Raw genomic sequence first — 20,885 nt, 5'->3', positions numbered from 1 at the left:
TTTAGACACCCTGCCCCATTGTTGTGCAGAATGGCTTTGTTTCTGGGGAATGGCTTTGTTTCTGCGCCCATTTCTTGTTACTTTGTTTGCAGATTTGGGGGCCTCTCTGTTCCCTGTCTTACTAAGTCTCTAGGTTCCACACGCAATGCCCTATTACCTCCCTGATAGTATAGTCTATTTCCCTTTTACTTGCTTCTTCTCTAACCACACTAGTCTCTTTGCTATTTCTCAAACAGGCACCCTCTGATCTCAGGGCCTTTGTTCCCTGTCTTAAAGCCTCTTCTCCCTCTAGAGTTCCTCCCAAAAGGAGGAATAGGAGTGGGTGCCAGAGATCCTGGCGCTTGTTACTGAGCTTAGAAGAAAGACAGAAGTTAAAAGCAAGCTTGTGACCAAGCCGGGGGACTTCCCTGTGTCCAGATCTGTGTTCTGATTTCTCAGAGCAGAAACCAGCCTTTCCTTACATGGCTAATACTACTATCCCCAGAACCAGCCGGAAACCTCACCTCAGCTTTCTGCATATGCCAGAAATTTCTTCATGGTTTTAAAACTAGATGTTACTCTAGTTAATACCTACATTTGTTTACTCCTCCGTTTTTCAGCTACCCTATTCATTCACAAACATTTTTTAAGTGCCTAACATGTACAAAAAGGAACCATGGTGGTGCAGTAGTTAAGTGTTCGGCCACTAACCAAAAGGTCGGTGATTCAAACCCACCAGCTGCTCTGTGGGACAGAGGTGTGAGAGTCCACTTCTATGAAGATTTACAGCCTTGGAAACTCTATGGGGCAGTTCTACTCTGTCCTATATAGGGTTGTCAGAATCAACTCAATGACAATGCTTTTAGATTTTTTTTGTTTCGTTTTGTTTTTGGGAACGTGTACAAGAGATTGTGACTTACACAAAATGCAACAGCCACAAACTTTGCCCTTAAGCTCATGGCAAAGTATTGAGGTTTATTTAAAAAGTATACTCAAAGAATTATATAAGTAATACACGGACATAGTAAAGAAATTAAAATAATGTAAAGGGTATAAAATTTAAAGTAAAATCTGTAACCCCCATAAGGGTAACAAATATTAACAATTTCTCCAAAAATTGTGTGTGTATAAATATGTATATGTTATATACTTTCCAAAAATTATATACATGTATAACATATATTATAAATTTCACAATACCTGTATTTTATATTAGATAGTTATAAGATATAATTATGTAGAACAATACACAACATATACAGAATATATACAGCATTATATACTTTATATTACTATAATATATATATTAAAATTTAATACATACATAAACAAACGCGATACGTGTCTGTGCGTGTACTCAGTTCGAATCATACTATGTACATCTTGCAGCATGCTTTTTTTTTCACTTACTATATGCTGGAGATCATCTTAGTTATCTAGTGCTGCTGTAACAGAAATACAATGGGCTTATTGAAGGACAATTATGTTGTTGTTAGTGTTTTGCCATTTTCAAACAATGCTGCAAGGAATATTCTTAAAAAGTGTAGATAGCTCTTTACATACTTGTTCATGAATAGCTGTAGGGTAAATTTCTAGAGTAAGGTCGTAGGTGGCACGAAAGGTTTGTGTTTAACTTCTAACCCAAAGGTTGGCAGCTTGAACACACCAGGGATGCCACAAAAGAAAGCCCAGGTGATCTACTTTCCTAAAGATTACAGCCAAGAGCACCCTATGGAGCTCTACTCTGTAACGCCCTGCGGAGCTCTACTCTGTAGCGCCCTGCGGAGCTCTACTCTGTAGCGCCCTGCGGAGCTCTACTCTGTAGCGCCCTGCGGAGCTCTACTCTGTAGCGCCCTGCGGAGCTCTACTCTGTAGCGCCCTGCGGAGCTCTACTCTGTAGCGCCCTGCGGAGCTCTACTCTGTAGCGCCCTGCGGAGCTCTACTCTGTAGCGCCCTGTGGAGCTCTACTCTGTAAGCCATGAGTCTGAGTTCAAAGAGTAGATAGATACATTTAAACATTTTGATAGCTTTTGCCAAGTTGCTCTTCAATGAAGTTGCAGCAGTTCCTACTCCCACCAACAATAAGTGCTCCATTCTCCAACACTTCCTTAGATCTTTGCCAAGATTAAAGATTGTGGTTAGTTTTAATTTGCTTTTGATTATAAAATTGCACATTATTTTTATTAGTGACATATTTCTTTTTATTTATTTATTGTGCTTTAGGTGAAAGTTTACTGATCAAATTAATTTCTTATACAAAAATTTATACATGTATCGCTATGTGACCCTAGCTGCAATCCCTATAATGTGAAAGAATACTTCCCCTTTCCACCTCTGGTTTCCCATGTCCATTCAGCCAGCTCCTATTCCCTTCTGCCTTCTCATCTGCCTCCAGACAGGAGATGCCCATTTAGTGTGGTGTATTTACTTGAACTAAGAAGCACACTCTTCACAAGTATCATTTAATGTCCTATTGTCCAGTCTAATCTTTGTCTGAACAGTGGGCTTCAGGAATAGTTTTAGTTCTGGGTTAACAGAGAGTCCATGGCGCCATGTCTTTTGGGGTTCCTCTAGCCTCAGCCATACCATTAAATCTGGTCTTTTTACTAGAATTTGAGTTCTGTACCCCACTTTTCTCCTGCTCTGTCGGGGACTCTGTTGTGTTCCCTGTCAGAGCAGTCATCGGTGGTAGGTGGGCACCATCTAGTTCTTCTGGTCTCAGGCTGATGGATTCTCTGGTTTATGTAGCCCCTTCTGTCTCTTGGGCTAATATTTTGTGTCCTTGGTGTTCTTCATTCTTTTTTGCTCCAAGTGGCTTGGGACCAATTCATGCATCTTAGATGGCCACTCACAAGCTTTTAAGACTCCAGACACCCCTCACCAAAGTGGATGCAGACCATTTTAATAAACTTTGTTATGCCTATTGACCTAGATGTCCACTGGAACCATGGTACCAAGACCCCTGCCCTTGCTACTCTGTCCCTCAAAGTGTTTGACTGTGTTCAGGAAACTTCTTAGCTTTTGGTTTAGGACAGTTGTGCTGACTTCCTCTGTATTGCATGTTGTCTTTCCCTTCACCTAAAATGATTCTTGTCTACTATCCATTTAGTGAATTCCCCTCTTCCTCCCTCCCTACCCTTATAACCATTAAAGAATGTTTTCTTTGATGTTTAAAACTCTTCTGGAGACTTGTATTTCTTTTAATGTGTTCTGTCCACGCCTTTTGCTCATTTTGCTATTAAGACATTAGTTCTACCCCAGGGGCAGAAAGGTTATGGACCCCCGCCCCAAAGCACACACGAACACACACATGCCTCCAGACAAAGGGGATTAACTAAGAGCATTGACAAATTCAGGTTGCAGTTGTTTTTTGTTTTATTTTTCTGGTCTTTTCAAAACCTTGAAAACAGTTGCTACCCAATCCAGAATGTTCGCAATTCGCATTTTCAATAAATTTGTCCAAGCCATACCCCATTCTTATCCTCTTGCTTCTGCGCACATACGGGGCCATAGTGAGGTTTGTCCCCCGTCGCTCTCCGTCCGCTCCCAGGGTTTTCTGGGTGCGCGAATCTCCGCGTCCTGAGAAACACCGGTAATGGCGTTCCTGTGTCAGAGGGACAGCTACGCCCGGGAGGTAAGGCCCGAGGCGTCTGTTGCTGCCGAGCGGATGGGGCGGTGCGGGGAAGAGGGCGCCTCATGCAGAGAGAGTGCCGGGATAGGGATTCAGTCCCGGTGTATGGAGGCTTGGGATTGGGGCTTATTCCCTTGTCCCTCTCTGTGACAGTTCACCACCACTGTGGTCTCCTGCCGCCCTGCAGAGTTGCAGACCGAAGGAAGCAATGGCAAGAAGGAAGTGGTGAACGGTTTCCACGTGGTGCTGGAAGACACGCTGCTTTTCCCCGAGGGCGGAGGACAGGTACCAGGCTCGTCCCCCAGCCCTTCCTCCTTCCAAGAAAAAACCCTAATTCCTTTGAGCTCAGGTGGAAAATACTGTCCTGCTTCCTGGTTCTCAACCGTAATGATCACGGTTGGAAATTAGTTCAATTCAGTTCATTTATTGACTCAACAAATATTTATAAGTATTTATCTAGACATAACATATACTAGGTACTATGTGGGTTTTTTCGGTACTATACTAGCGTCTAAGGATAACGAGTGAACTAGAGGGTGCCCCTACATATGCGGCATGTTTATTGAACAAGACGGACAACCACTAATACATAAATAACATGCCAAGTAGGGGTAAATGCTATAAATAAAATGAAAGCTGAGTAAAGGGAAACAGAGTGATGGGATGCTTTCCCACGTAGGACGCAAGTTATTTCAGTAGAGACCTAAATGAATTGAGGGGTTGAGTCACTGCAATTATCTGGTGTGCTGGTATTCCAGGCAACGAGAATGGTAAGTGCAAAGGCCCTGAGCTAGGAATAAGCTGAGGGTGTTTAATAAAAAAAAAAGAAAAAACACCACTGCCATGGAGTTAATTCTGACTCATAGCAATCCTATAGGACAGAGTAGAACTGCTCCATAGAGTTTCCAAGGCTGTAAATCTTTATGGAGCAGACTGCTGAATCTTTATGCTACGTCTTAGTTCTGCAGAGCAGCTGGTGAGTTTCAACTGCCAACCTTTTGTTCAGGAGAGGTAGATAGTTTACAATAGTGGGACATGAGGCAGACTTGGAGCCCTGGTGGGCACAGTGGTTAAGAGCTATGGTTGCTAACCAAAAGGTTGGCAGCTCGAATCCACCAGCAGCTCCTTGGAAATCCTATGGGGCAGCTCTGCTCTGTCCTAAAAGGGTCGCTATGAGTCAGAATCGACTTGATGGCAACAGGTTTGGTTTTTTTTTTTTTAAGGCGGCCTTATCAATGTTGTGTTGGGGTACAGATTAGGTACAATGTGAACAGGGAAGAGGAGAATAACTCCAAAGGTGAGCATTAATGGTAGAGGTGGCATTTGAACTGTATCTCGAAGGATAGGTAGAATGTCAAAAATCAGAAATTGACAGGGGGGCGCTCTCAGCAGAAATACTATCTCCAGCAGGCAGGGAAGCTTGAAGGAATCTGACAAGTCTAGTTGATTGCAAGCAGTCTGATACAGTCGAAGCCTATGGTGCGTTTTGGAGACAGGCTGGAGATGACCATGGAAAGGTAGCCAGTTCATAGATCTTTGAAGGATATGTTAAGGCATGTGGACTTCATTGAGGAAGCAGTGGTGAGCCATGCAGGCTCTTAAAGAAGTAGCATGAGAGAACATTTTCAGTAGACTTGTTACTGAGATGGCTTCAGTTTCATATTAATGTCATTATTGCAGTAGTGTTCCCAACATGGAAGTTTTCTCATCTGGTGAAGGAAAACCTGTGATCTCAGGTGTCCATAGAAGGCCTAATTTTAGACATTAGTTCTTTAAGGAAGGTCTTTCTGATTCCCCAAGACTGTTGAGTCTTTGAGCTTCTCTACTGCTATGTATTTACTTATGTTATAGCATGTTTTAGATTATGTTGTAATTGCCTGTTTGCTTATCGGTATTCTCCTCCAAAGTCTAAGTTCTTTCAGGGGAAGGACTGTGTCTTGTTTCCATTGTATCTTGGGCTAGCACAATGTCTTGTAAGCAATTAGCACTTGATACCTTTTTTAATGAGTGAATTAAAAATTTTTTTTTACTGTGGTAGAATATATATAACATAAACTTTACCATTTTAGTAATTTTTGAGTCTACAATTCAGTGAGATTAATTACATCCACAATGTTGTGCAACGGTCACCACAATCTATTTTCAGACTTTTTCATCAGCCCAAATAGAACTCAGTACCCATAAAGCAGTAACTGCCGTTTCTCCCCCTCACAGCCCCCAGCCTCTGGTAACCATTAATCTACTCTTGTTGCTATGCATTTGCCTATTCTAGATATTTCACATAAGTGGAATCATACAATATTTGTCATTTTGATTTATTTCACTTAGCATAATGCCTTCAAGTTTCATCCATGTTACAGCATGTATTAGAACTTCATATTTCTTTACGGCTAAATAATATTCCATTGTATGTATATACCACAATATATTCATCCGTTCATCTCTTGGTGGAATGGACATTTGTGTTTCCACTTTTTGGCTATTGTGAATAATACTACAGTGAACACTGGTGTACAAGTATCTGTTTGTGTCCCTGCTTTCAGTTATTTTGGGTATGTACCTAGGAGTGGAATTGCTGGGTCATATGGTAATTCTGTGTTTAACTTTTTGAGGAAATGAATGAATATTTTTAAATCTAATTCTAGTAGCAGTGCAGAGGATGGGGTGGAGGGAGGAGGGAAAATTCAGATCATCTCAGAGACTCTTGAAAGATAATAAGCATTTAAACTAAGGCAATGAAAGTAAGGATGGAGGTTCTTTGAGTTTTACTAAAATCTTTGCTGTGATTGTCTCTTTCCTCTTATTCTCTTTTAATTTTGTTATTTTGTTCTAATTAACAAAATATCTACGTGTTCAGAGTGAAGAGGACAGAGAGACAATTCCCTTATGGAACAAAATAGACCTACCTCACTTGGCATGATCTTTTTCCCCTTGGGGAGCTCAAATTCTGGATCTGTCCCTCACACACTTTTCCTAGAGAGTCCTTGTTAGGGTGAGTCCAGCCTCCCACCATTGACTGCCTGCACTTCTTTTCCATAGCCTGATGACCGAGGTACAATCAGTGACATCGCTGTGCTGAGAGTGACCCGCCAGGGGTCCCAGGCTGATCATTTCACACAGACACCCCTGACCCCTGGGAGCCAGGTCCAGGTCCGGGTGGACTGGGAGCGGAGGTTTGACCACATGCAGCAGCATTCAGGTATGTGGGGTTGGGTGGGGTGGGGGACTTACAGGACGGGTAGTCATCATCATGACCAAGTGGTTTTGCTTCTCTAGAAGTTAACCTTTTGGAAGAGACAGACATGCAGAATTAGCTTTGATTCAGGCAGAATATGATGAATGCCATAAAATCAATATGAGAAGTAAAAGTGTTAGAATAACTGCTGGATTTTATCAATTTCCCACCAGATGCCTTTATCTGCATGTCTTACAGACTTCTCAAACTTAAAATGTCCAAAATGGAATAAAACTCTACCCCCACCGCCCTTCACCCCAAGCCTGGTCCTCGGTTAGCATTCTCTATTTTAGTACAGAGCATCATGACCCACCCAGTTGTGTAAGCCTAAATCCTGGAATTCATTACAGACACCACTTTCTTTGGGAAAAGCCACTGAATCCTATTGGCTTATCTTTTAAATGTCTCTGCACTGCCCTCACTGTCACCACCATCAGCCTAGTCCCAGCTCCTATTCTCTTGCCCCTGGACCTCTGTAATAGCCTCCTAGCTGTTCTCCCCACATTTAGTCTTACTCTATTGTAGCCCATTCTCCACACAGCAGCCAGAATAATCTTTTAAAAATAAAAATCTGGTCATGTCACACCCCTGCTTAAAGTTCTTCAAGGGCTTCCTGCGGCTGTTTTTGTAAAATCAAACTCCTCCTGGCCTACAAACTCTACATGGCCTATAAGCCCCATATGGGCTGTCCCCTGTCAACTGCTCCAGCCTCATCTGGTGCCCCTCTCCCTCTTGCTGTCTGCATTCTGTAGATACTGGCCTTCTCTCTGTTCCTCGAACACATCCTGCTTCTTTCCCCCTAAAGGCCTTTGGCTGTCTCATTCCCTCTGCCTTCGTAGAATTAATTCCTCCTCCTCGTTGTCGCCATCAATCAGAGATGGTGCTGTATCTCTGATTCCAAGCCCTGTGCCACACAGCTGGTAAGCACTCAATAACTTTTTGTTGAATGAATGAATATGCCACATCAGAACTTGAGTTCAAATCCCATTTCTGCTTCTGATAAGCTACATTGCCTTGGCAAGTTATTTGATCTCCCTAGGCCTCAGTTCCTCAAATGGCATCATCATATCTCTCGCGGGGATTCTCATGAAGATTTTCAGTAAAGTATCCGAAGTCCCTGGTGCCTGGGAGATAGGTCTTCAACAAGTGAGACTTGTGGGAGTATGCGGCTGTCTGGGCTTCTAACTCATCTTCTGTCTCTTGCTCCCTTTTTGCTCAGGGCAGCATCTCATCACAGCGGTCGCTGACCATCTGTTTGGATGGAAGACAACATCATGGTGAGCAAGAGACATAAGACGAACTGTAGGGTGTGGGTTTCTGGCTACTTGCTCCTTTCTCAAGCATGGGTCAGGGAGTAAGGGATATGAGAAAGGGGAGTGTTCATAATTTGCCCTGAGATCTCCTTTCCCCTTGATAGTGAAAGTCTGTATCATCCAGGGTTCTCCAGAGAAACTGGACCGATAGGATATATATGTATATAAACCCATTGCCATCAAGTAGATTCCGACTCATAGTGACTCTTAGGACAGAGTAGAACTGTCTCATAAGGTTTCCAGGGAGCGGCTGGTGGATTCGAACTGCTGACCTTTGGTTACCAGCCCAATGCTTAACCACTGTTCCAACCAGGGCTCCATGTATATGTGAAGAGGTTTATTTTAAAGAATCAGCTCAAGCAGTTGTGGGGGCTAGCAAGTCTGAAACCTGTAGGGCTGACTGGCAATCTGGAAACTCAGGCAGGATTTCTGTATTATAGTCTTGAGGCAGAATTTCTTCTTTTCTGGGAAACCTCAATTTTTGCTCCTAAAGCCTTGAACTAATTGGATGAGGCCCATCCACATTACCAAGGGTAATTGTTATTTAAAGCCAACTGATTATAAATCTTTACCGCATTAACAAAATACCACACAGCAGCATCTAGACTAGTGTTTGCCCAAACAACTGGGCACTGTAGCCTAGCCAAGTTGACACATTAAAATTGTGTTTCTTAGGAGAAACACAATGGTGAGAGGAGAAATAGCTCCCTTGGGTCAGGAAAGTACATGGAGTTTGGAACCCAGAGAACGAGGGGGTGAATCCTGGCTCCACAACTCTGATTGTGTTCCCCCTGAGTCTCGGTTTCCTCACCTATAAAACGGAAATGACAATCCCTGCCTTGCGGGATTTTTGTGAGGATTAAATAAGGTCATTTGTATGAATATTCTTTATGAACTGTGAACTTTTTGTGTGTTATTATCACTGTCATCATCAATATCCTGTGACCACTCTACTTCTTCTGGCAGGGAGTTAGGACGACTCCGGAGTGTGATTGAGCTGGACAGTCCCTCTGTGACTACAGAGCAAGTAGCTGCCATTGAGCAGAGTGTCAATGAAAAAATCAGAGATCGGCTGCCGGTGAATGTGCGAGAACTAAGCCTGGATGATCCTGAGGTGGAGCAGGTGAGGGGAGAGCCAGTGGGGCGGCAGCTGCAGGATGGCCCTCCCAGGGCTTCTTCTCAAAATTTAGACAGCCCGTCCCTCTCCCGTCTATTCCAGGTGAGGGGCCGGGGCTTGCCAGATGATCATGCTGGACCCATTCGAGTTGTTACCATCGAGGGCATTGATTCCAACATGTGCTGTGGGACCCACTTGAGCAATCTCAGTGATCTTCAGGTAGGTGAGGAAGGGCCTCTGAGTGGCTGAGAGAGGGTATCAGGCATGGGGAATCACAACCAGGCTGGGAGTGATGGGGGTGCAATTGAAGAATCCTAAGGGAAATCATTCCTTCATTGCTTCGGAGCTGGGGAAGAGGTCTGAGTCTCTCCTGCCCTTGGGTTCCAGGATTCGCTGGAGTTTATGCCTATGTGAACGTGCGTTACTCCCTTCTTCATGTAGGTGATTAAGATTCTGGGGACTGAGAAGGGGAAGAAGAACAAAACTAACCTGATATTTCTGGCTGGGAACCGGGTGCTGAAGTGGATGGAGAGAAGTCATGGGACTGAAAAAGCACTGACCAGTCTGCTTAAGTATGCCTCCTTCTTCTGATCTTCTGTCTCTCTCAGCTGTGGACACCCCGGGGCTTGAGGGTTTTAGCTCTCCTACCTGGAGAAGGTGGACAGAATAATCTATTACGTCTGGGGGGAAAGATGTAACGATAAATGATAAAGTGCTGCGGATAGTAGAGCAGACCCCAAAAATGGTTTACACCTTTATAGCCATCCCCCAATTACCTAAGGGGACTCCTTATAATGTCTCCAGATTCCCATCTGGTGGGAGGTACCCTTTCAAAAAGAGAATTGTTGATTTGCCCCCAACAGCAAAAGCAATTGGGAAGCTGGCCAGGTTTCCATTGACCCTTCTCTCACAGGTGTGGAGCAGAGGAGCATGTGGAAGCAGTGAAAAAGCTACAAAACTCGACCAAGCTTCTGCAGAAGGTGATTTATTCCATGGAGGGAGCAACAGGGCGTGCGCTCTGCTGGAATAGGCCGTCAGACTCGCCCCCTTGGCCTAAACAGATGTGTAGTTTGTCAAAGAGGAGTGGGAGGGAGGAATGAAGTGGAGGGAAGATGGTGTTCTTTCTTGTTATCCTTTCCACCTGTTTGCTGAGTTATCACATCTATTTCAGAACAACTTGAATCTCCTCAGAGACTTGGCCGTGCACACTGCCCATAGCCTCAGGAACAGCCCAGACTGGGGAGGTGTGGTCGTATTACATAGGTGAGAGATCAGGCGTGGAGACGAGGCAGAAGAGCAGCGTTGGGCTTGTATGCAGTGGGTGGTAGAAGGGGAGGTGCTCACTGGTATTCTCAAGACAGCAGAGAGCCTGAGAAGTGGCGTTACATACCAGATTTCTTGAGTTTGACATAAACATCTTTGCTGTAACACTAACTTTCATGAGCACCTTCCCTCATTTCCTTTAGCATCTAACAGATGTCCGATTATCCTGGAGAATCCTCTTCAAGGGAGACAGAAACACACAGTCAGCATGCTGAGGCCAGGAAGGGCATCTTACTCTTTGTCTTTGAAGAGGGCCCAGGCCTCTGTGTGCATGGACATATGGCAGGAAGTCAGCCTCATGAGGAGCAGCCAGGTTTCCTGCAGTCTCACAGCTCTCACTCCAACCTGGCACTCATATCTATGTCCTCTGTTGTAGGAAGGAGGGTGATTCTGAGTTCATGAACATCATCGCCAATGAGATTGGGTCGGAGGTAAGAGGGGCATGGAATTCTGTACCCACCCTGATTAGAGACCTGGCGAGATAGAAGCGAGGCGTGTTAGTCTAGCTGAAGTCCCTCCACATAAATGCACAAAGAATAGGGAATAGAAGTTCACTCAGTACCATCTTCTTAGCGCTAGCCAACCCCTGTTTTAGGTGTTGATCTGGGTCTATGGTGTTGACCTTCCTGGGTCTGTGACACAGCATCTAAACACCTCACAAAGTGGAGCTGTTAGAGCCTCTCAGGTTTATGTGTCCCAAGGGCCTGGTTTAGAAATGCTGGGATTGGCAAGGCCCTTTGAAGGCCATCTCATCCGTTTTCCTCTGCCTCTGGCTTCAGCTGCCCTTCCTGGTCCTGACAGTCCAGCGCTTCAGAGATTTCCACGTCTCTCATGCATTTACTCCGGAAGCATTTTTTGACCTGCCTGTTCTGGGTTGAGCCTTGTGTACGTCTCTCTGTATAATTCTTCCTGGAGAGAATGTTGGTTCTCAAGGAGCCGGCTTTCTAGCCTGGGTGTTGATGTTGGTAATTTCAGGTGATAAATGCTGCAGTGCACTGCACATATGCCCATGGGGCTTGTAGGGGAGCTAGAGGCAGAAGAGCACATTACTTCAAAAGGTGGGGAGACTTTAGGGGAGGGGCCTAAAGTGTGCCTTGAAGACTTCTTAGAGGTCATCAGACAGACAAGGGAGTGCAGGCAGGCAGGCAGGCTGAGGCAGCGGCATAGAACATGGGGAGGCATGGTGGTTTGGGGAATGGCTGGCACAGGCACGTGGTGGCGCATGGTGGGTGGGGGAGGGGTGGCCAGCAGGAAGAGTTGGTGGGAGTCAGATCACAAAAGACATTTTATGCCTGGCCATGGTTCATTCCACCTCCTTCTTAATGTTTAACTCAAGTTCCCATAAACTTGTTGCCGTTAAGTCAATTCTGACTCATAGTGACCCCACAGGTCAGAGTAGAGTTGTCCCATAGGGTTTCTAAGGCTGTAACCTTTATGGGAGCAGACTGCCACATCTTTCTCCCACGGACTGGCTGATGGGTGTGAATCACCAACCTTTTGGTTAGCAGCTGAGTGCTTAGCCATTGCACTACCAAGGTTCCTAAGTTCCCATAGTCACTCAAAGAGTTTCTTGACCCTGTTGGGCCAGAGTGCAGAGCTGCATCATTAATCAGGAACCTCACTGCGTGGCTTGGGGGGAAAATCTTGTCCTGAGACTGAGGAGACTGCAGGGGCTGGGGGCTTGACCCCACATCCTTGAGTATCAGGGCTCATCTCTGTTTTACCTCCTAGGAGACCCTCCTATTCTTAACTGTGGGCGATGAGAAAGGTGCTGGGCTCTTCTTGCTGGCAGGACCAGCCGAGGCCGTGGAGAACCTGGGGCCCAGGTAATCCTAATGGATTTGCATGGGTGGGGCTGCCTGTAAAGCCTACCTCCTGATACAGTCCTTTATTGATTAGAAGGGCCATCATACCTGTGATCTCATTTGAGTCGAACTGCAGGTGTGTGAGATCAGCCGAGCAGGGATCACTATCACCTCCATCATCCCCAGTTTCACAGATGAGGACATGTTTGAGGACTCACATTTGAAGTGGCAGAGCCGAGACTTGAATCTAGGTCTTTTGGCTCAAAATTTCATGTGCTGTCTCCTGTTCCTTTTTTTTTTAAAAGAAATTTGGTTACGTGAGTACCTGAACCCTGCTGCTGGCTTATCAGCAGGCAGATGAAGCAGAGGTGTGAGGCACCGGTGAAGCAGAGGCGCAGAAAAACCTTTGGGGAGGGAGAAATTTGGGTTTTGAGACTAAAGCAAAAAAGGCATTAATATAGTTATTATGGAAAAATAAGAATCTTGTTGAACTTCGTCATCCTTACAAGACTTTTTTTAGCATTTCCATGTTTTAAATTAATATGGGGGTATAGTGCGCTTAGGGGCTCCTGGCTGGCTTTGATGAATACACATTCATGGTCAATCATTGTAGCAAAATGGAAGTATTTAAGTAGAGGTTCCCCACAGGCAGCTACAGGGGCCCTGTAGACTGGCCTGCTCACAGTCTTAAAATTTCAAATTAGTTGCTACATTTTAAAATTAGGAGGTTTTTACATGAGAATAGGGAGTTCTAGCTTTTCTCAAAAAAAAAAAAAGGAAGGATCCTGTAGCTTTGGGCCCATGTTCCCCCATGGTGGTAGCTAAAAGGAAGTGACCAGTGGCTGCCCTCTTTAGACAGGACAGCCCCTCCAGCTTGCCACAGTCTCCGCTTTCCCACTTGCGCCCAGCTTGCTTTGCTGTGACTCCTCCCAGGCGTTTGCCCCCAGGCGTTTTCATTTGCATTGCTCATTCCTCAGGTGCACCCACTTCCCTCCCTGGAGGGCACCTCTCTGGACCTTGGTGTGCCCTCACAATCCTTTTCTGTGCCTTGACATAATTGCTTTAAAAAGGAAAACATAAATGGGATCAAATCACATGCATTGTCCTGCAACTTAAATCTCTCTTAACAACACGGTTTTTTTTCCCCCTAACGTGTGGGCGAATCTCTAACTTTATAGCAACTGCATTATGACTGTATTATATTTTGTACCATGGGTTACCGTTAATTTATCTAGTCCCTCATTTGTAGATACTTATATTATTTCCAATTATTTGCTCTTATAATAAACATTGTACTTGTATCTATATGCACGTTTAGGGGTTTTGTCAAAATATATATAAAACTTTTGTCAGTGCAACAAATTTTACACGTATAATTCAGTGACATTGATTATATTATTTGTGTTGTATAACCATTGTCACTCTGCTCTTCTGACTTATTCTACCACCATTAGCATAACCTCAGTGCTCCTAAACAGTACTTGCCCCTTTCCTCCTGCTCCTGGTAACCACCAAATAAGCTTTGTTTCTATATATTTGCCTATATCGTGTAAGTGAGATAGTACAGTATTTGTCCTTTTGTGACTGACTTATTTCACTCAGCATGATGTTTTTAAGGTTCATCATCTAACATCAGGACTTCATTTCTCTTTGTGCTTTATACCACATTTTGCTTAGCCATTCATTCATCTGTTGATGGACATTTAGGTTGTTGTTTCTGCCTTTTGGCTATTGTGCATGGTGCTGCAGTGAACATTGGTGTACAGATTTCTGCTTGCATTCCTGCTTTCAGATCTTTCGGGTGTATACCTAGGACTGGGATTACTGGGTCATATGGTAGTTCTATTTTCAACTTTTTGAGCAATTGCCGAAGTGTTTTCCGTAGCCGCTATACCATTTTTCATTCCCACCAGCAATGGATAGGGGTTCCAGTTTCTCCACATCCTCACCAACGCCTGTTGTTTTTTTGGTCATAGACATTCTAGCAGGGGTAAGGTGGTATCTCATTGTGGTTTTGATTTGCTTCTCCCTAATGGTTAATGAGAGGAGCCCTGGTGGTACAGTGATTAAGCACTAGCTCGGCCGCTAACTGGCAGTTCGAACCCACCAGCCAGTTCACAGGAGAAAGATGTGGCAGTCTGCTTCTGTGAAGATTGCAGCCTTGGAAACCTTATGGGGCAGTTCTACTCTGTCTTAAAGGGTTGTTATGAGTTGGGATCGACTTGATGGCAATGGGTTTAGGGTTTTTTTTTTGTTTAATGGTTAATGATATTGAATATCTTTTCATGTGCTTGTCGGCCATTTGTATATCCTCTTTGGTGAAATGTCTATTCAAGCCCTTTCTCCATTTTTTGATTGGGTTGTTTTTGTTGTTGTAGAAGTTTTTTAAATATTTTGGATATTAACTCCTTGTGAGCTACATGGTTCCCAAAATTTTCACCCAATCTGTTGATTGTCTCTTCACTTTGTTTACATAGTCCTTTGATGAAGAAAAGTACTTAATTTTTATGATGTGCAGATATTTTTAAAAAGGATTCTACTGTTCCCTTCCCTCCCCATGGACCCTAGAGAAAGACTCAGAGCTGCCCTTGGTTTTTCTGTGGCATTTCCCTTAGAACTTCCCTGACTGTATCTCTACTCCCCAGGGTGGCTGAGGTTCTGGAAGGCAAAGGAGCGGGGAAGAAAGGCCGCTTTCAGGGCAAGGCCACCAGGATGAGCCGGCGGGCAGAGGTGCGGGCGCTTCTCCAGGACTATATCAACACGCAGAGTGCTGAGGAGTGAGGACTCAGCATGCCCTCCCCTGTGCTCCTGCCGTTGAGAACAGGCCTCCTGTGACCACAGAAGGAGCCTGTTGGACAATAAAATTGTTTGACTCAAATGGTTTTGGTCTACACGTGTTTGACTAATTTGTACAGTATACCCCAGTGCAATTATGCAAGTTAGTATCTCTTTTTGAATAAACCATTTCCTAATTTGGGCCTTATTAGGTATAACCTACATGAGTAAGCATTATGTTGATGAAATATACTGATTATCTAAGTCAGTATCTTTTAACCTACCTTTATATTAAATTATGGTGACCCCATGTGTGTTATGGTAGAACTGTACTCCATAGGTTTTCAGTGGCTGAGTTTTCAGAAGTAGATTGCCAGGCCTTTCTTCTGAGGCACCTCTGAATGGACTCAAACTCCCAACCTTTTGGTTAGCAGCTGAGCACATCGGCTGTTTGAGCCACCCAGCCTTGTCATAAATGTACCAATTCATCTAAACTCAGCTGAAACCTTTCTTAATGTAGAAGTGCATTTGCCTAAGGATAATGAAAGTCAGTTTGGAGGCTTGACCAAGGGCTTAGACTCATTCAAGTCTTCTTGTTTTCCTTTTTTTTTTCTTTCTTTTCTCAGTCTAGTGCTTCAGAACTAAAAAGTATTGATGACTTTGCAAATAGGTCAGGAAGCCAGAAAAATACATAGTAGAAAGATGCCCCAAGTCTGTTATCGAGGAAGTAAAGGGGTGGAAGAAGATTTATTGTGCAAGGGTAACTTCAAGAAAGCTGGTATAGCAATATTAATATCAGACAAGTTAGACTTCCAGGTAGAAAGCATTATTACAGACCAACAGGGACGAGTCATGATAAAAGGGTCAATCCGTGGGAAAATAAATTTGTATACCTTTAATAACAGCTTCAAAGTAATAATGTAGACATTGACAGATCTGAAAGGAGAAATAAGGAGCCCTGGTGTTAGAAAGGTTAAGAGGTTAGCTGCTAACCAAAAGGTTGGTGGTTTGAATCCACGTAACAGTTCCATAGGAGAAAGACCTGAAAATCTGCTCCCTACGGGGCAGTTCTGCTCTGTCAAATAGGGTAGCTAGGAGTTGAAATCAACTCAACAGCACCCGACAGCAGCAACAACAAAAGGAGAACTAAAGAAGCCCATAATCGATGGAAAACTTAAACTCATCTTTCAGAAACTGATAGAACAATAGGAAGTATAGTATTGTGGTTAAGAGCACGGACTTTGAAGTTTTCACAAACCTGGGTAGAAGTCCTGGCTTTTCGCACCTGTAGGTGGTAAAACTATAAAGAAAAGCAAGGACATGATTACTTTAAAAAGTTAGGACAGCATTTACCTCTGAGTGGAGGGAGTGAAGTGGCTGTGGGGAAGAGACCCAATGTAGGGATGGCTTCTGGGGTGCTGGCAATTTTCTGTTTCTTGACTTAGGTGGCAGCTCTATAGGCGTTTGCTTTCTAATTATTCATCATAGTGTACATTGATGTGTTATTTTTGTGTGGTTATATTTCACTCAGAGTTACTACAACTAAGAAAAATTCTGATTGGGTCACTTATTCACCTTGGGAAAGGTATCTTGCCTTTTTGACCTTCACTCTCCTTATCTGTAAAATGGCAGTGATGACAGCACCCAGTCCACTGGGCTGTGAGGTAACATGCTCAGCTCTTAAGTGCTCAAGAAAACCACCATGGAATCATGAGAACACCTTATTTTTTTTTCCAGGATCCCATGTCTTTATTATTATTTAAATTGTGGCAACTATATACATAACAAAATATTTGCTATTTCAACATTCTTCCCCTGTCAATTTTGTGGCACTAATTACATTCATCTCGTTGTTCAACCATCACCCTTACCTGGTCCCAAATTTTTCCATCACGCTTAACAGAACCTCAGTGTCTCCTAAGCGTTGAGTCCTGTTTACCCCCTCTCCCACACAGCCCTGGTAGCCATTAATAAACTTTGGTCTCTGTACACCTACCTGTTCTAGATATTTCGTATAAGTGGGTTCATACAGTATTTGTTGTTTTGTGACTGACTTACAGAACATGTAATTTTTTATTACCTCATGATGTCCTATTCCTCTTAACCTGCAAATTGATTCTTTCTCGACCAAAGTCATGGCATGTCAGGGCTGGAAGAGATACACAGACCAGCTCATTCTGGCCTCCAGCTTTACACATGGTGACACCAGGGCCCAGGTCTCTGCTAGAGCTGGTAGAGACCCAGGCTAGACCACATGAAGATAAGCAATTCACAGGTCAATTGGGATGAAAAACTTCTCTTAATGAATTATACTTGCTTCTTACATAATCGATGACAAAAGCTCCAGAGAACCTGGCCACCTGCAGCAGTGTACGAGCAAAATCAACATTGACACCAGGCTCTCACCTGGGGTCAGATACCTTGCAACTAACAATAGCGGCTGATACTTTCAACTGCCAGAAGAAAAATCTCACGTCTGACTGATAGAGACATAGCTGCCTGAATGAGTGTCCCCAACTGGGATACCTACCCCCTCATTTATTTTAGGAAAAAATTTATAGTTATATGGTTTGCCAAGAACAACAAAGTTACTTTATAAAAGCATATGTTAAGGAAGAAAACGTGGACATAGGAATGTGAACACAGCATCCTAGGAAAGGAACTTTCTGAAATAAGTGTATAAACGCTTGAGCAAATTAAGTGAAAACAGTAACCGGTTGTCTGAGGAAAGGGAAAACAAAGCAGCAGTGTTGGAACTGGCGACACCATTCATGTCTGTCCCAGGAGCCTGAATCCAGGGCACTAGGGAGAGGGACAGTTTGTGTTCAGGGGGAGGGGGTGGATTGTCCTTTATGAGGTTCACCAGCAAACAAAGCATCTGGAGTTTCTTTCTTTTGACTAACATTAAATTAGTACAAACAAAATAATAGGTATTTTATGTATTAATGGAGAACATGATAGAGTTGTATGTACACACTCACACAGATTTTCTGGAACACTGCTATCATCTATTCTTCCAACACGGAAATAGTAAGACGTGGCTCCTTCTTGGCTCCTAAGGAAGTTTTTGTTACATAAGTCCCCATAAACCACCAAAGGCATAGATACCGAGGCTTGTACTTTGGTGAGGGTCTCCTGGGTAACTGTGTATGTGCACATGTATATACTGGATCCAGTGTTAGTATGAAAGATGAAAGACCGACACAGAGCAGGAGACAGACTGAATTCGGGAAGGCATTGTAGGTGGCGCCAAATGTCCTCACCCCACTTGTTAGTCCTGAGTGGAAACCAGTGAGTTGGCCAAGCTATACTAGAAAGCCAGGTCTTGTCCTTAATAAGAACTTAAATAAACTCCAGGGCCCTGCCTGGTACTGATGGGAAAACAGATGGCTGAGCGTACCCTAATGAAAAAATCCCTTGCAGAAAGCTTCTGTGTCTCCGATTCCTTTCCTGAATTTGATCCAAGCTATGACTAAGGTACCCTTGGCCAAGGGCAACCAGGTCTGTTTGGAAAAGGGTGATGGAGAAGTTTCCATCTTTCCAGAAAGGTCTGCACCTTCTGTGCCATCCACGTGACTATTACTGACTGAGTGACGGGCACTAAACCTTAAGGAATAAGAGCAGGTCTTAGTTAACTTACCTGGAGCTGTGTCTAGAATCAGAAGAGGTGCTCACAGGGACAGCCTTTCTCTCTCCCTGAAGAAGTGCTCTGAGGGCCGCGTCAATATCCCTGTTCATCTTAAAACACCAACCTCAAGGCCAAGTGTTTCAGAAAGAAGGGAGGAATCATTTTCTTCTGTGAAAATAAATGTCTCCCTTTCTTTCATATCATCTAACTTGTGTTTTTGTAGCTGTTGACTTGTGTACACAAACAACCACAGAATTCATCTGTTCATAAATATTCAGCAAATATTTATTGACAGCATACTGTGCCAGACACTGTACTGTAAGCACTGGGGCCATGCTGGTGAATAATAGAGCTGTGGTCCCCATCCTTATGGTGTTTACAGCCATGGAAAAGAGACACAAGAAGGAAAAAAGCAAATAAATGTTTAATTATAAATTCTGTTAAAAAGGAAAAAAACAGGGTGACGTAATAGAGAGTAATGGGGGAGTGGGGAGATCAGGGGAGGGCTGTGGCAGTGCCAAAGGACCCTTGGGGAGAATTTAGACCCCTGCTCTCCAGCATCCAAGCCACCTCAAAATAGCATGCTTGCTGTGCAAACATGTTGTTGTTGTTAGGTGCCATAAATCACCTCCGACTCGTGGTGATCCTATGTACAACAGAACTTAATACTGCCTGGTTCTGCGCTATCCTCACAATTGTTATGTTTAAGCCCACTGTTGCAGCCTCTGTGTCAATGCATCTCATTGAGGGTCTTCCTCTTTTTTACTGACCCTCTTCTTTACCAAGCATGATGTCCTTCTCCAGGGACTAATTCCTCCTGACAACACGTCCAAAGTATGTGAGACATAGTCTCGCCATCCTTGCTTCTAAGGAGCATTCTGGTTGTACTTCTTCCAAGACAGATTTGATCATTCTTTTGGCAGTCCATGGTATATTCAATATTCTTCTCCAACACCACAATTCAAAGGTGTCAATTCTTCTTCTGTCTTCTTTATTCACCGCCAGCTTTCACATGCATAGGAGGCGATTGAAAACACCATGGGTTGGGTCAGGCGCACCTTAGTCTTCAAGGTGACATCTTTGCTTTTCAACACTTTCAAGTCTGTCTTAAGACAAGTCTGCTGGTTTCGCTTCCAACCAGATGGCCTCCCTGAGTCCCTATTTTTTTTTAAAAATTTTATTGTGTTTTTGGTGAAAGTTTACACAGGAAATTAGGTTCTCATTTAATAGTTTCTATACATATTGTTCAGTGACATTGGTTACATTCTTCACAATATATAAGGATTCTCATTATTTCCATTTTGGTTATTCTGTTTCCTTTCATCTAGCTTCCCCTGTCCCCCACTAGCCTTTTCATCTTTGGTCTAAACCAAAAAAAATAAAGATGATTTTGAAGAGCATAGTACTCATGGGTGATGTTATTTATTTTATGGGCCAATCTGTCATTTAGCTGAAAGGTGATCTCTGGGAATGGTTTGAGTTCCAAGTTTAAAGAGTATCTCTCAGGGTAATAGTCTCGGGAGTTCATCTAGTCTCCACTGGTCCAGTAAGTCTGGCCTTTTTTAAAGGAATTTTTTAGCTTTGTTTTATATTTTCCTCCCATTCTCTCCAGGACCATCCATTGGGTCCCTGGTCGCAATAATCAGTACCAGTAGTGGGGCACCATCTAGTTCTTCTGGTCTCAAGGTAGGTGATGTAGTTGTTCATGTAGACTATTGGTTCTGTAGACTAGTTTCTTCTTTGAGTCTTTGGTTTTCTTCTTTCTCTTTAGCTCCAGATGAGTAGAGACAAATAGCTGTATCTTAGATAGTTACTCACAAGCTTTTAAGATCCTAGACTTTTTTTTTTCCTGAGCCCCCTCTTTGTAGAAATTGTGGAACTGCAAATTGCCCTCCAGCCCCAGAAGGTAACCAGGGTCTTGAAGAGGCTGTTGGATTCATCAAAAACTCACACATATATCAGGCACCTTCTAAGTAGCAGCTATAAGGAGGCAAAGACTAAATCCAACAAGGAGCTTGTATTGCTGTTCACCCAAATGGATCTCTCCAACTTCCCATCACTGCTTGGCTATTTCTTCTG

At 43.6% G+C, this 20,885-nt stretch overlaps 1 protein-coding gene across 1 annotated transcript; it reads left to right on the top strand.

The window, feature by feature from the left end:
* Positions 1-3,505: 3,505 nt before the first annotated feature.
* AARSD1 (alanyl-tRNA synthetase domain containing 1) lies at positions 3,506-15,276 on the top strand. Its single transcript, XM_049860986.1, has 12 exons — positions 3,506-3,613; positions 3,764-3,895; positions 6,650-6,809; positions 8,065-8,122; positions 9,125-9,281; positions 9,378-9,494; positions 9,717-9,847; positions 10,189-10,255; positions 10,447-10,538; positions 10,975-11,029; positions 12,330-12,424; positions 15,049-15,276. The coding sequence occupies exons 1-12, from the start codon at positions 3,575-3,577 to the stop codon at positions 15,182-15,184; spliced, it is 1,239 nt and encodes a 412-aa protein (XP_049716943.1). The 5' UTR covers positions 3,506-3,574; the 3' UTR covers positions 15,185-15,276.
* The last annotated feature ends 5,609 nt before the right edge of the window (positions 15,277-20,885 follow it).

The sequence above is a fragment of the Elephas maximus genome, chromosome 19 (assembly GCF_024166365.1).
Source record: "Elephas maximus indicus isolate mEleMax1 chromosome 19, mEleMax1 primary haplotype, whole genome shotgun sequence".
NCBI classification, from domain to species: domain Eukaryota; kingdom Metazoa; phylum Chordata; class Mammalia; order Proboscidea; family Elephantidae; genus Elephas; species Elephas maximus.
Note: the sequence above shows the minus strand (reverse complement) of the source record. Positions and strands in the feature narration are given on the sequence as shown.

Bases quoted from the DNA above. Each gene is read 5' to 3' on its own strand.
- AARSD1 (XM_049860986.1), top strand. From the start codon at position 3,575: ATGGCGTTCCTGTGTCAGAGGGACAGCTACGCCCGGGAG. The intron at 3,896-6,649 runs GTACCAGGCTCG...TCTTTTCCATAG, and splicing joins TCCCCGAGGGCGGAGGACAG to CCTGATGACCGAGGTACAAT. The intron at 10,256-10,446 runs GTGATTTATTCC...CATCTATTTCAG, and splicing joins CGACCAAGCTTCTGCAGAAG to AACAACTTGAATCTCCTCAG.